Here is a 16,562-nt window from a genome sequence, read left to right as displayed (position 1 = left end):
AATAGACATAAAACCAATGTATATTCAGTCACACACACACACACACACACACACATACACATAGGCACACACATTAGCTCATGTACAGTAGATTATCATCATTAACCACGTGTCTTTCGAGACAGAAGAGTCTTTGCAATGAAGATAAATCGTACGTGTCGAGCATATATCATATTTCTATCATTTAAGTATGCTGATCTTCGATGCCTTCAATATCTTCATTGTACTGTTACACACAAGTCAAGTTTTCTGTTCACCACTTTCCGCAGCTTGAAGAAAGACAAAGATGAAAAATAACACACAACCATAACATCATCACCTCCTACCTTCAAGGATAACATCGAGTATTTCATTAGCAGAGTATCCAAAAAGTTCGTAATCCATCTTGTAGTAGTCTACGAGACGATGTATGAGATTTGTCGGCACCTTGGCGTACGCTTCTACCAGCCGGTCACGTGACCTGGAACTGTGCACTTCCGGAAAGGTGACTACGGAAGAGAGATTGAAGTGATTGATGACGTAGGGACCATCATATTGGAGAGTCTCGTAATGTCCGAGAAAGGTGTAGTCAATTTGACAGGGTGACGTAAATCTACTCACTGGCAGCCAGTGGTCAGTTTGTTGAGTCATCGTGGCTTTTGGACCATTGTCCGTGATGAACCGGATGAATTCGTCAAACCGGATGGGAGTTTTGAAAGGATATGTTAGTTTGTCCGTTGATGCGTTACGATAGCGTTTCACCATGACGCTGCCAAATTTTCTCTCCCAGCTGGCTCGCTCTGGACCCAAAACAAACTTATCTAAGTAAGCAGACAACGCTCTTTCCAGCGGTTCTCGCGCAAACAGGACCTTGGCGTAGTTTCGCCATCTTCTCATGACGTCGTAGGCATCGTGTATCGTGTTCATCTTCAGAAAACGACCCGGTTTGGCGCGCTTGTCGTCCTGGTACAGAGCCGACATGATGGACTTCCAAGTGGTACAGGACACTTTTGGCGCGAAACAGAAGAGCAGACGATACTTATCGCTGGCCAGGAAATGCACGGTGGTTTCCCAGGCTACGGGCGGGAGATTCCTGCTCTGACCCAGGCGGTTGCACGCTTGGTTGAGAATCTGCCTGCGCCTGACTTGTACAGCGTCGATGTTGTACACATCATCGCCTTCGATATCGTGCCCATCGTTGACTTCGATATCGTGTCCATCATCGACTTTGATGTCTTCTGCCTGAAAGCCAGAGTGACGAAAAGATTCCGCTATCGCATTTTCTCAACAAAAAGTACATTCGAATTATCTTGACTAAGTGGTATAACAGTGACTGCATTGACTAGAAAATGAATATACACAAACGTTGATAGAAATAGTAGACCATATACTGAATATTCATCGAAGTTGACTACACAATACACACACCTAAATTTCATATGGCTAACCATGTCCAAACATTCAGTAATGATTCTTACAGCTGAACTTGAAATTACCTTGAATATAAGTGGTAAAAAAGAATAAATAATTGCTCAAACTAAAACCGATAATTTAAAGAAAACCACACATTCGTACATTACTCTAATCACAATTATATTCACAATTCACGGGAGTGGGGGAGGGGAGCGAAACTGCTACGGTCACTTTATAAAAACAACCCTGTTATTATATCTCCTCATTGAAAAAAAATACACAGAAATACGCGGTTGAGGCTATTCGATGGTGTATCCTCCATTTGACATAGTGAAAATTGAGGTCTCACCGGCTTGCTTATTGAATCAAACTATTGACAGTTAATTTTGGATGTTGAAGCTTTAGTCGTGGTATGGTTGATGACCCCTGTTGTTGTTGCTGATGATGATGATGCTGCTGTTGCTGCTGCTGTTGTTGTTGTTGTTGTTGAAAAGCTCTTGAAAAAAAGCAGGCCGGAACAATGCTTATCTCAATGGAACTCTCCAAAGGAGAATGTAAAAAAGAGGAAAGGAACCCGGTCCCACAACAGCAAGCGATGCGGCCGGTTCTTTGTGGAAATACGGAATGACTGGACAATATCAGCTCTGTAGTAGATTCAAAAGATCATATTATTACACGTGAGCTACTGCAAAATACTGTAGAAGAATAATCAAAATCAAAACTATACAGACACATTCTATGATTATGTTTTCTCTTGGTGAGTCACGATGACGTCATGATTAGTTTGTGTGATAAGCTCTGACTCGGGTTGAATCGGGATCTCAAGATTTTGCTCTGTTAGGCACTGTCGGACACCCTACCCAGTACGAGATTCTTGAAAGCGTTCTGAAAGTGAGGATGTTTCAGGCCGTACAAGATCGGATTTATCGCACTGTTGCCCAGCAGGATCACCGTACTAAAGACGGTGCTGTAGCTGCTACCGGTTATAATGAAATTCACTCCTGATGGTAGAAAGCAAAAGATGAAGACTCCGACAACCATGAAGAGATTCTTGGTGATCTCTACGTCTCTGCGGGTAAAGGCGCTAGCGAGGGTTGCAGCCGCGGCAGCATATTCACTATACTTCTCTCGAAATTGTCGATTGTGTCGACGGACAAAGATCATGATGAGTGCGTAGACGACCAGAGTTATGACCAGCAACACGAAGATCAGGATCCCATGCATCAAGACGTTGTAGTGCACCATTGGGTTCTCATCCGTCAGAGAACACATCTTGTAGAATTTTGAGTATCCGAGTTCACCGATCTCAAAGGCAGTAGGCAGAGTGGCGATAGTGATAGACAGCACCCAGATCCCAACGGATACGAAGGTAATTCGACGCGGTGTATGAATGCCCCGATGACCACGGACAGACCTGGTGATGACGTACCATCGCACCAGCGATATCGTCGTCATTGTCGACGTGCTGCAAACAATGCAGGAGTAAAGCAGACCCGCAGATACGGTGCAGAAGATGTCGGGAAGCGGGTAACGCCCGGAGCGAACAAAGAGCCCGGCACTAACGAATGGAATGGACAGGCTGGTCACGAAATCTGCTACGGCTAGGTTGACGACGAGGATGTTGGTGGTCGTACGCAGTCGTTGGGATAGGAACACAGATACTACAACGAGCGCATTGCCACCCATGCCCAATGGGGCGATTACGAGCAAGACTGTGCCAGAGACGAGACCTACCACTCTGGGTATGCTGCAATTATCACAAGAATCTAACGGTGTGGTTGATGTTCGATTTTCGATATCCAGCGTCATCAATATAATTTCCGTAGAGTTGTCGGTTATCGCCATATTCCTTTCTTATCCTTTTAGCGCCTCCATTTACCAAGTCTGACTTTAAGCATATAAACAGTTAGAGGAAATCACATGATATAGAAGGAGTGACTCTGAAGTAGATTCCGTACCGTTGATGCTCGATAAGAATGAATTCTGATTATCTCTTCCGTCGAAACACGTTTTGGAAGTGCTCATTGCGATGGTCGCAGAGAAGTGTGGCTAAATATGTGTTTTCTGTGCACTATAATAAACGTGCGCATTAAATGGCAATTTATGTGATGGCTGTATTTAATGCAAGGGGGAAAACTCTCATGACATCCTCCATGATAATATCACTACGGTGGTAATGGAGCGGTTAGATATGGATCACTAATAAAACAGGTCCTTTCAAGTTTGACAGGTATTGTAACTCTTCAAAATGCTTGTCGCTGTCACATTGCAATTGACTCTCCCCGCTACCGGAGAACGCTTGCGGTAATGTAAATCTACTTCTACTGAGTCACTTCACCACTGGAGCTGTATTTAAAAAAAAGGAAAGAATAAAATCCAGAGTCATGCGAAAAGGCAGAAAAGTGGACAAATTACATTTGTCTTTCAAAGCCAGCGTTATCAATGCAGGTACATGTACATGTAGTTTGACATGCATGATGCATTGCAAGGAAGTATGGACAAGAGGCCATTCATCGCAAAAACTGCTCAAATGGAGTGAAAGTTTGACAAGATGAAATGATCGTGAGTGCTGCCTCCAATAAAACTTCATGACACTTTCTCTGGAGTAAAGCATAATTAAACTCATGGCCTTTAGATGACTATCAAAAAAGAGTATGGTCATGTTTTTCAGGGTGCCAAATTGATGTAAATGATGCAAGCTGAACGTGTCAATTACAAATGTTAGTGACTAAAAATGGGTCTGAATTATGAGAAGTAGACGTGCCAACAGAAGCGTCAGTGTTTTTCATTAAAAAAAAGTAAAGAAATTCATTGCACGGTGTTCCTCGTCTGAAGCTTACTCTGATAGGGAAAGCAAAAAGAATAACTCCCTCGCATCTGTACCCTCTTTTATACTTTAACCAACCACGTCAGAATGGAGTCCCAAATCAACAGAAAACAGACCTTATTAGGGGTGGGGACGGGAATATGTATCGCTCACATCCGATATACACTATACATCAGATGTAAATTGGTCTTTTATCCGGGTCTTTTATACAATTATTTTGAGAAGATGTGACAGGTTGTTTTTGATTGATTTCCACTTTGCAACCACAGGCAACGGCAAAAAGGCTATTTCAAAATTCAAAGAAAAAGAAATAAAACATACGAGCTGATAATTATGAACTTGATAGTCTTGCCAAAATGAAGCGCCATGTCTATCCAGGATCAATCCACGCCCATTGTCACTGTTTTTTTTTTTTTTTTTTTTTTTGGGCGCTTTACTCTTGGTGCATATAATAGAACTGGCATCATGTTCAAGTCCGATGAACACCCTGACATAGACCTAGTCAATTGTAGTCAATTCGTATTGGTCCTTATTTCTTGACAGATCGAACGAAATAAAAAATATATATATACTGCTGAGACGAAGAATATGAGGAATCAAACCAGAAAACAAATAGAATATCAGACGGGTTCTTGCATGGAAACAGACACCGCGAAAAACACTGTCGAGTGAGGAGACACTCGGGGTGTTTCCATCAAGTTTAAACTCAATAATACAAGGTCACAAGTCAAGCGTTTTATCAACAGACTGTTGACTTTAAACCTCCATGCACACACTATTTTGTAACCAGGGAGGTGGCCCACCTCCCTGCTGTAAATAGATACTCTTTTTATTTTTCATGTTCTCTCAATTCAGCAATTTTCTCTCAAATTTCATTCGTAAATTTGGGAAGGAAGGGAAGGGGCACAAGACTAGTAAATCAGTCTTCTGTAGTTTGGGGGAAGAAATTATGTATTGTTATTTGGACACCATTTGTTTCTTTTTTGTGTGTTTGTTTTCTTTATCATAATTTAATTACTTAACAGTACAATCAAATTTTCATGTATGAGCCAAATGGACGTAAATGCCATAAAGATCCAATGGAGTTAACCCCCTTTTGATTCACGTGAAAATTCGCGAATACACGTTCATTGCAAATATCAGTTCAATGTGTCCTTATTGTGACCATGTCATTTCCCGCTACGATAAGTACTGGACTCAAATTTGTCATTCCCATACGCCGGTTGCGATTTATCATGATGATGAACCTCTCACCTGTTGCATCACCTTCTCCTCTTGACCTAGGTTCCTCTGGTCCTCATCTCCATGGCGATCCGGCGCGCCGACAAGCTCCTTGCCACGGTCTTCTGTTTTTAAACAGGAACAACAACAACAATAATAATGATAATAATAACAATAATAATGATGATGATAATAACAATAAAGAATATAAATGGGCTCGATATTAACTTATTTCTCTGGTGACCCGTTCAGGCCACTAAAACCTTTGTGGCCCGAAATAAACGGAAACGTAGCAATCCATTTTAGCAATCCTGATCGGACCACCAAAAGATAGCCTTTTGGAAATCATGGTGGGTGTTTCAGTGGTCCCTGGCCACCGCTAATGTTGATTGTGACATCATCCTCATGTAACACTGTTGCTGAACTTATTATTACTGCCTGCACTTACAACAGCATAATCATGAAGCCACTATACGTGTAGCTTCATACTAATCATCAGACTTACAGTGTACAGTAAGTAGGACCTGGGTGATGGTTACATTCTGTCTTGCCAGGCGTAATTATGCCAGGAGTCGAAAAGATAACAGGCAATTTACGTCATTTTTTTGTATTGGGAAGAGCCAAGGAGAGAATCTTGTATTATACAAAAGCTGCCTGGTGTTTCATGTATGGTATACAACAGCGACCCAACGCTTTCTGTTTGATGTCGCATTTACTTAAATTGACCAATGGATGCCTACCTACCAAACGAGTCAAGATTTGTGACATTTAAAGGGACCTAACGTTCTTCTTATTTGCAAACCATTTTGCGTTTGTTCGACTGAGAACCAGGCCCTCACAGGATTGTCATAAATTTTATAATTCCAGTAAATCAACCATCGTATGCATTAACATGAAGAAAGAAAGCAATAACAATGAAGCTGGGAATCAAAGAAAGGGGGGGGGGGGCATGTTATCCTTGTGTGAACGAAACTAAGTGGTCCTCGTGGAAAGATGAAGCATGTTATAGGTGCAAGTCACGAGACCAACACCCTAGAGTCATACAGCCCATGAGTCATACAGCTCACAAGTCATACAGCCCATGAGTTATACAGCTCACGAGTCATACAGCCCATTAGTTCGACACTAAGCTAACAAGGTCTACAAGACCTACACATTAAGCCCTGTGTTGGATCTGTCGAACTCGTGGGCTGTTTTTACCTAGTGTCGAACTCATGGGCTGTATGACTCGTGAGCTGTATGACTCATGGACCTGTTTTCAATGTCGAACTCGTGGGCTGTATGACTCGTGGGTGTCGGTCTAGTGGGATGACCCCGCATGTTATTTTACCCCAGTGGCAGATCCAGGCGGGGGTGCACCGGGCGCCCCCCCCCCCCCCCTTTATGACGTAGATGTCAACAACTTACGATCACTGGTGCTGCTGCTCTTGAAGGTGAAGATGAGAACTGAAGACGTGATGACAATGAGCAAAATGGACGTAACACGCTGGGCTGACATTCGACTCATGGCATTTAACAGGAACTATCTGCTTGCACTGCCAAATCTAAAACTCGTTTACGTGAACATCTGGCTGCCTTGTTGACACATGTACGTCAGTAGACGCGGGTCCCTGTCATGGTTGTAGAAAATAGTACGAGGACAGTTAAAGGTGTTAAATTTGCCAATTTTCCCTGCGTTTGGTCTTCTTTGACGGTTGTACCCTGAGGAAGAGTTCCTTTTGGGACGGCCAGCCCAATTATAATACACTGCCCTACCCTTGCTAGTTTATACGCACGCACATTTGGGTAAGAGGTAGAGGAGTTTTGGGTGGTTGTCCTGAAAGGAAATTGTCGTACCATCTACAACTAACATAACACAACATCACAATGTCATGACATAGCATCACAAAGCATAACATAACATAGGCTAACATACCGAACAAATGGCGATTTTACTGCCCCATAGTCAGATCTGGCTACCTTTTCAGGGTGACTGCAGAACGCTACATTCGAGTTGGCCTGATAAATTGCTTTGTGATACACGCTCCACAGCTCTCGATCAATAACATCATAGCCGCGTTCATGAATGCAAGAGGGTTGAAAGCGGTTGTTACGTCATCGTATCTTCATTGTAGCATCTCGAGGGATCTAACAATACAGCGAATACAGCGATAGGTTTCTGTCCAAAACTATACATTGAGCAATGCTATTGCAGCTGAGCGACATACTGATTTATCATAATATTCAAACCTTATGCATACTCCTAAACAGCAGAGGTTGATCTTGATAAGCCCATGATAGCTTGCGCGGGGCTTGCCCGAAATACTATGATGCACTCAAACTGAGTCCCAAGCACTGACATGTTATCATAGGAAAAAGTAATCTGAGTAAATTGTCAATACACTGTCTTGAAGGACTTTTCTCCATTTGCGAACCGGCCTTCTGCTTGAGAGAGTCAGCACGGCTTCCTTATAGCACGTACGTCTCTGTTCAAGAGGCTATTATACATCTACATCATACATGAAGGGTTAAAAATACCGTTTCGGATCTCCACTTATATGGTAACACATGTTGGCATAAATTTAGTTGCACAGATTGCGAGAACAGTTCTGTGTAGTCTTACATCTCTCGTCTAGCTGGTCGAGATAACTTCTAAAGATGGCCCAAGGTAGGGCCTATACTCTTAATAAAGGGGCAATATAAAATCATAATTATATGCAATGCAAATACATGTTGACTTGTGTTGATGTGTTAACACCAAGCTTGATCATCACTTAAATTGTTTGGTCAAATTAAATACGTGACATATAGTTTATGGTAATTTTCTACTAATTTTCTTCAGATACTTGGATAGGCCCACATACACACATACACACACACAAAACCCTTCCAAACAAACCAAGATACTGTCAGTGACATCATCCGTCAGTCACTGCATGGTTCAGTACTGATATGATTAACAAAAGACATTGGCAGCACCCTTCCCTAGACTGGGCATAATTTACATGTTTCCCTAATGTCTTGATTATCAGTAACATGGAACATATTGTACAAGTTTTGTTCAGTCTCTAGAGGAATGTACTTTGTATTTTTCTAATAATATTTAGTAATTTACAGATGATGGCACTTGCAGAATCTTGGGTTGGAAGGGTTTGTGAGTGTGTGGGTGCGTGTGTGTCTGTGAACGTGTCCAAGAAATATATGATGAAAAATAATTAAAAAATACCATAAAGTATATGGCACGTATTTAGTTATTCATTCGGCCACATAATATACAGGATCAGGATATTCCAAATCAAACACATACGTTGAGTTAACAAGCATATTGTTACATATTTGCATGCACAAGTACATTTTGTATAATTATTGTTATGCCTATCACCAGACTATACTGAAAGGCAAGAAATTGTGTTTTTTAAGGATGGTGTTAAAGTTGAAGTTGTTAAAGTGAGGGCGTAATAAGGAAGTCTTTCCGAATTTACAAACATTTTATACATAATTAATATTTTCATATTCCTGAATTTGTGATATGAAGACCCCTATGATTCGTAGGCATGCAGAAGTCATCATGTACACGCTTACAACCCGAAATGGATGTCAGGGAGTTTATTATGGAGCCTTCCTGGCTGGACGGTGTGTCTGCAACGCATCCGCACTTCACTTCTCACAGTTGTCCATATGCATGAAATAGAAGCGGGTTGTTGAGCGGCAAGGGAACACGACAACGTAATAATAATACACATCACTTACTCACTTTCTGGTATGTGTCGTCTCGTGATCGTGTACTGTTCATCTCATGCACGGTGTGGTAGTTCTTGGTGTGCCATTTAGCATGTGAGTCGTGGCTCTGTCAAAATACAGCACAGTCTAATTTTTTATATTCGTGGTCTACAATTATACCCATCGCATACACACAAGCCCTATGTCAACTTTTCCTCTTCGGTGAGGCTTACGTCCATAAATATGCAGGTACCAATACGCATGCACGGTGCCTCAGCTGGCAGAGTTTCGTTACCAGCAATGCATGGTGGATTTACAGTACAGCAAGAAAATTTGACCCCGTGACCGCAGTACGTGGGTACTAGTACACCGATTTTTTTCCCCAAATTATTGTGAGAAGAAGTAAATCCCACTTCTCTGCTCAGTGAAGTAATGCTTACCAGAATCTCGAAATGCCGGGAGCCATGCCTTGTGCCTATTTAATACTGCGCGGTAAAGTGGATTAACGATCGTGAGAATTGAAGCTCTGGTATTATACAGTGACCACCTTGAAAATCAACTGAACGTCAGCATTGGCGAGACAATTTCCATGGGACGCATGATTTCCATTTAGATGAAATAATTAAACATAACTCTCGTTTGAAAGTAATTTCCGTCCTCAAAAGTTGTAGAAAGTTTATTTAATGCTTGAAAATGACCCACCTTCAGATGCGGGGGCAACTCTTCTTGCAAAGTTATCTTATACCCCACACGCGATCTCAATCGCACTCTTCCCGCGCAACCTACATAGGTAAACCCACATCAAACAGCAGATAACAACAGACAAACACACGCTCTGGTAATATAGGTTTTCACGGCCAATTTCATTGTTTTGTCCCTCAATTTCATATCAGGAGCATTCATTTTCGTCAAATTTGCTCAGGCATCGAGATACTGTCAATAAAAAACCTTTTTCTTCGTTCAAATTGACTATAATTTGACAACCGATTGCGAATCAGCGCATTTCCCTGATTCATGGAATGGGCATACATTTTCGGCAATGGTTATTCAACTCGGCGTCTCGATCTACCTGTCGCCAGCTCTCCTTCCGAGCATTCTGTCGCAGATGGGCAAACAAGTTCATAGAAGTATCATTCATATTAAACCTGTATGATATCCATTAAAACGTACAATATTTGTACTGCGTTTTAAATTAAATGTTAATGACTTGTGAATCACACAATGATGCAAATCAGTATGTAAAATGAAGATCACAAAGCAGTATCGATCACAATTATGATAGATATGTCAAATGAAAATTGTAAAACAATAATTTATGATTATCTTAGTAAAAAAAAAAGATGTCATTTCATAGAGATAAAGAATGTGCCATTCTATGACATGACGAAAGTAAGAGTTTGTATTGAAGTTTACATAACATGTTTAGCAAAATAAAAGATATGGATGTTCAAATGAACAAATAACCCTCGTGATGATGAAATTCAAGATAAAAAGTAAAAGTCTCATTCAATAATAGCATTACAAAATTGAATGCTCAATTGTGAAATTCGTTTGCTCAAAAACGAAATTGAAAGTGCTTTCAAGTGCTTATCGAGCCCATCGTGCACAAACTTGGAAATCCATGCCCAAACACGAATGCTTACATCCGAATTTGAACTTGTGACCATTAATTTGGGTGCCTAAAAATGGATCCGAAAGCATTAAACGTTAAATCGTTTGACCAATAAACATACGAATTTGAATGCGCAAAATATGAAAATGAATGACAAACTTGGCCGGGAAAAACTATACAGGCCCTTGTGGAGCCGATATTTGTAACAACGCAGGGATTTGTAGACACGTCTCGCCGGGATTTGTAACACCGCTGGGAATTGTAAAAACATCTTGCAGGGATTTGAAAACGTCTCATCGGGATTTGTAGAAACGTCTTGTCAGGATTTGTAAGAACGCCGGGATATGTAAAAATCTCGAAAATTGCACCAACGGGAATGTAAAAGACGTCTCGCCGGGAAATGTAAAACGTTCAGTTTTGCCAGGAAATGTAAAAACGCTGAAAATGAAAAATGAAAATGTGAAAGGTTCATGAGCAGTTTATTTGTTAGACATTGAGTTCATCTATATATACAGTCGGTACGTAATACAGTTGAAGTACATGATTTTTACATTTTTACAAGTTGTTGCTGTTGGTTTTTTTTTGACATGTTATCAAACACATTTTCTTTGAACGTGAATGAATTAAGTAGACTTGATATAGCTGAATTACGCGTAAATATAGGGCCTACCAATACTAATTTCGATATTGAACAAAGTATCAAAAATACAATATTGTGATATAATGTAGTTTGGAGTCAGTCAGGTTTGCTTTGGGTTCTTACACTAACTGACGTTGTCTGAGAAAACACTTATATTAACGATTATCATGACACATGCGTGATGACAATGTTTCTGTGTAAAACAAACACACCGACAAAGGAAAGCAATAAGATAGTGATAAGAAGTAATTGACATCATATACCAAACGGCAACGTTGAAGAAACATCCGCAAGACGCAATGTTTGATGCACATTGTTACGTGGCCGGCAGCCTTCGCGCACTGCAGGCAGACCAGAATTTGTTCAAATGTCCCTATCTCATTCCTAGTCAATCAGATGGGTCTGACGTCGACAGTAATCATTGTTGACGTCACTATGTTAATACGAGCACTATTTCGAAGCACTATAGCTGGGTTTTTGTTTCCTCTGCTGGTTATCTAGCGCTGTCGATGATTTGCTCATTCAATTTAATGTGCACTATAATTCTGTGGTCTGCGTTCTACTTATTGCAGAATTGAATCACGTTTTGATGGGAGATATACATAACTGCAAACAATGTAGTGGTCTCATTTGATACCCAGCTATTTATTTCACTTTTGAAATGCAGGCTTGGCGAATGTCCTCAATTACGTGATGCGTCATTCGATCTGGGCATGCTATAATACCGACGTGTACGTTCAGGAAATCAAAATGACTTACGTACGACTTAGCACAATGCTCACTTCGCTTTAACGAGGAGTGAAATCGGACAAACGAAACTGTCAAGGTTTCATCGAAAATTAGACTGAAAATAAGATAACCATGAAATTTCTATATTTTCCAAATTTCCACAAATCAGCAAGACATTAGTCGCAACCACCGTAAAACTGATTTTAAGAGGTGATCAGCTGTTAGTCTCCCAGTGTATGCAACGCTTCACTCAATTTCATTCTCCATTGAATTGATGAAAATTCTACCAATCTAGCTGGATATCTGATTTACTCTCGATCTTTATCAAAGTCAATCTGAATGGGGTGTGGAATCGTACGCTCAGTAAATATAATTCGCTGCACTTTAAGGGATCGTATACACTTTTGATTCTCCGAATGAGAAACCTCTTACGAAAATATGAAAGAGTGATCGCTTCTAATACTGACCGCTTTGTTTTACGGTGTTTTTGGATATATCAGCCATTTGAAAACCGACTTTCACCAAATAAACATTGAATTCCTCTTAGAATTGTGTGCTCTTTAACATTATATGATTTTTTCATGAAGTGTTTTCTAAGTATCGTGCAAAATGTTAAAAGCTGAATCCTCATCTCAACCAATACTGTATCACCTCTTTAAAGTGGCAACAAGAGCCCTTCATTGGTGGCAGTCATATTATTGGCACGCCCTGAACGAATTACAAGGAAAAAGAATGAAAGTTGGCTGCACAATTACCAGTACACGTCACGCACTCAAACGAACCGGTTCCAAACTTACCATTTGGTGATGAGAAATGCGAAGATAATATTTGAATTTCCTTTAATTATTCAAGAGTACATAGTGGGGTCGTTCAGTTGACGAATAGCTGGAAATCGCGATTGATATAAAGATAAGATAATTCAAATTATTACAAATCATGAACAGGAATCAAATCGTTTGGTTGTAGGCGGTGCCAGCTTTCTTACAAGATACCATTGTCATTGTAAAGTATAAATGACATTCTTTTGCATACTTTCATATCATCGTCTAAAAAACGGTGACGTACATACGATATCTTCATAAGGTTAGAGAGGTTTATAAGGTTTTTCCATCGTTAATGGAAAAAAGGTGCAGCGATGAACCAATCCATCCAGTTTCAAACTGATATACATGTATGTGATTGTCCTTGATCGTAACGTTTCGTGAAAACATGTATGTGAGCCTTACGAAATTCAATAACATTCTCTTTTATATTTCTTCCACATTTCGATAAAACATCTCTACCTACTTGAGTTTACTCTATGATACCTTTATGGGGGCGAACTTGCATATGAAACCTGGAGTGGCTTTATGCCCTAGGTGCAATGGCACGAGCCTGCAAGTTTCCCACATCCAAACAATCCATAGCACTAGACACTTAATACATCTACGTGTTTCAAAGTTGGCGCGGGAAGTCCAGTTCGACTACTTAGTCGTACATTCACACAGCCACTAATGGTAGTGATTATTAAACATTGGTCGCAATTTAAGTCTTGAAGCAAAAACCGGGTTTTATATATACATATATATGTGGACAAAATAATCGCGACTATTATATAAATGAGATTCAAATCGCGCTCCGCTCAGCACTTAAAGATCGACAAAACACACGGCAACAATCCAACACCTAAAGAACTCGGGGAGGGAGGTGGGGGAGTGGCCATCATCCCAATTATACTATGCTGGACTTTGCTCGCAGACTGGCGAGCTCGCAGGAGCACTTTCTTCGCTGATTGGCGCGGATGTCTATAATTGACTATTGTCAATAATAGAGATTACCTAATCCTCCCAACCCCTTTTGTGTCTATCGTGGCGTTCCTGATGAACTGAGGCACATTGCGACGCCTGAGTGGGCTTGCGAACCCTACAACTATCATACTGGTTAATTAACATAACTGGTTGCGGGACTTAAAGTTGCACAAAACTTTCATTTGCCCCTGTGCTACTCTATCATCTGAGTGCGGTAAATCTTTCCAGGTCACTTTTCTACAAATGACTGAATGCTGATAAAAATCTTGACAAGCGACGCTGTATAAGTGCCTGGTAGGCTTAACGGCTATGATTTGTCAGAATATCTCGTCAACTGCTTTGCCTTCATGTAGTGAAGCTTAAATCCAGATCTATCACGCCTATCTTTCTTGATGTATCATATTCTTACAGCAGAAAGTCATAGAAGTTATTGGGCAAGAGAAACGAGATGATAATATAGGGAATAGAGGACTACTAGAGGGAAGAGATAAGGAGGTACGCCTAGTGCCTCCTTGGAAGAGATGGTAGCGAGACTGGCAGTGGGAGAGCCGAGGGTAAGAGAAAGACAGTTAAAATGCAGGGGGGGGGGGGCTGCTGAAACTACTCATAGCTAGCCAGTGGAGTAAAATTGCGCCAAAAAGGAATTGCGGTTTCGATTCCAGAAGAATCTTAGTTAGAGTCAAGATGACAAAAATGAAAAGTACACATACACTTATATCGACCACAGGCATATGAAGTGTATGATACCACAGGTTTACCACATGTTTACCACAGGTTTACTGCAGGTTGCCCATCCTCGAGTTTAAGAATCATCACTAGCCTTACAATGCCATCCCTTTGTGTTTGCTCATTAATATTTCATTGCTTTAATTCCCCTCTTTACCCAATTGGCTCCCTGCTTTTGACACCTATGCCCTGCTTTTGACACATACAAAATAACATGAGGTTTGCATTTTCTGATCAAGACACATTGCATTTTGAAAGACTACCTATTCATGTTCAAACTTGTATATCATTTGAATATTCCAAGAAACAGTGTAAGTGTCTAAGCTTTGCTTTTTAAACTTGATCTCGCCGTCAACTTTTTTTTTAAATCCTCCTTTTGACACAATATACTTTGCTGTATCGGTTATTATCCTAGGGATATGTGTGGGAGATAAAGGTAATGAATGGATCACAAACAATAATTGATCCTACAACCCTCTGTGATGGTTTAACCGGTTTTAATGTATATTCCAGAAGTTCTTTATTCATGTTTTATGAATGTGTAATGTATGTTCTATATTCTTACCTTTGTACTGTATTGTTATGGAATGTAATATTTCAATGTTTCATGTATATGTAATACAGAGCTCTCTTCCAAAGCAACTCTTTTTAATGTACTGAAGAGACTACCCGGTATAAGGAACACAGTATAAATAATATCTCTTTCCCAAACTATTACAAACTAACATATGGTTGGTTCATGGAAGATATGTTCATAATGTAAAATGGTAAGAACAGTTTGACAAAATGCTGGTCATGAATCTGTAAGTGAATTCCATCTATTAGTATTTAAAATGCTGATTAAAATATGATGTGTTTGTATCAGATCGACAGTGTACTGAGCGACAGATATAAACAGATGAATTTTGATGCTAACGTAAAGAACACACAACACTGAGTTTAGGTTTTAAATAATCTGTTCATTAAGAGCAAGCACATGTATTCATACTTTATTCATAGTCATCATCATACTTACAAAATGAATAAGTTTCTGATTTATCAGGTTGCATACACGCATACTTCCTAATGTTTCAAAACTCTGTCTGCTACCCTGGAACATTGCATGTCCAATACTATGTCAGTCATATAGTACAACCACTCTTTTACATATATCATGTTTCAAAAAGAGCACAAAGCACAACCATAAAATAACAAAAATCTTTTGTGCATGGAGCCATACCAGTTGTCTAAAAGTAATGACTGTAAGTTGGTTTCGTTGTGCAACACATGCCAATTAATCCTTTGTGTGCTTTCGAGTGCTGATTGGCCAGAAAAGCCCATAGCATTCTACACACTGTCCAAAGTCCCTGGCACAGATAGGGTTAAAATGACGTGATATCAACCATCTACTCAAAATCTCTTGTACTCTAATGAGCACAGCACCTATGATATGCCATTTGAGAGCATGAAGGTGATATCAACATGTTTAGTAAACTGACAATAAAATGTGTCACAAACTTCTCCTTCCCAGTGCACTGATAAGATCATTGGTCATTGAACTGCAAGGACATGATGTGGGTGTAGTCAATCCTCCTGCTGGATACATGATTTGTAGAAGCTAAAAAGCTGACAACTCCTGAACCTGAAGAGTACTTAAAACTTCTTTAAGCACCTTTCAGATCTCTAAGGTAATCTATTCTGTAATTAGAGAGTGGGAGAGCTGACTCTACAGGTAGGAATTTCATGCCACAAAGCCACAAGATGCTTTATAATTCTATTTCGAAATTGCTACTTGCACTACATGTAAAGTGGACTCCCGTTATAACGAAGTCCTTGGCCTGGCAGTTTCCTTTTGTTATATCGAAAAATTTGTTATTACGGAACAAATAAACTATAAAAATACAGAGAACAGATAACGGTGAGGCCTGAATTTTTACTTGGTTGTGACCG

General features: G+C 40.2%; 1 protein-coding gene across 1 annotated transcript; it reads right to left on the bottom strand.

The window, feature by feature from the left end:
- Nucleotides 1-260: 260 nt before the first annotated feature.
- LOC139718342 (carbohydrate sulfotransferase 14-like) lies at nucleotides 261-6,953 on the bottom strand. Its single transcript, XM_071629820.1, has 3 exons — nucleotides 6,848-6,953; nucleotides 5,474-5,565; nucleotides 261-1,221 (listed from the first exon to the last, which is right to left on the bottom strand). Exons 1-3 carry the CDS (start codon nucleotides 6,945-6,947, stop codon nucleotides 316-318), a joined length of 1,098 nt encoding a protein of 365 aa, XP_071485921.1. The 5' UTR covers nucleotides 6,948-6,953; the 3' UTR covers nucleotides 261-315.
- Nucleotides 6,954-16,562: the final 9,609 nt, after the last annotated feature.

The sequence above is a fragment of the Diadema antillarum genome, unplaced genomic scaffold (genome assembly GCF_040938485.1).
Source record: "Diadema antillarum isolate AM-2024a unplaced genomic scaffold, OU_Dant_1.0 scf00000093, whole genome shotgun sequence".
Classification (NCBI taxonomy): domain Eukaryota; kingdom Metazoa; phylum Echinodermata; class Echinoidea; order Diadematoida; family Diadematidae; genus Diadema; species Diadema antillarum.
The sequence above is the reverse complement of the archived record's forward strand: the minus strand, read 5'-3'. Positions and strand labels throughout refer to the sequence as shown.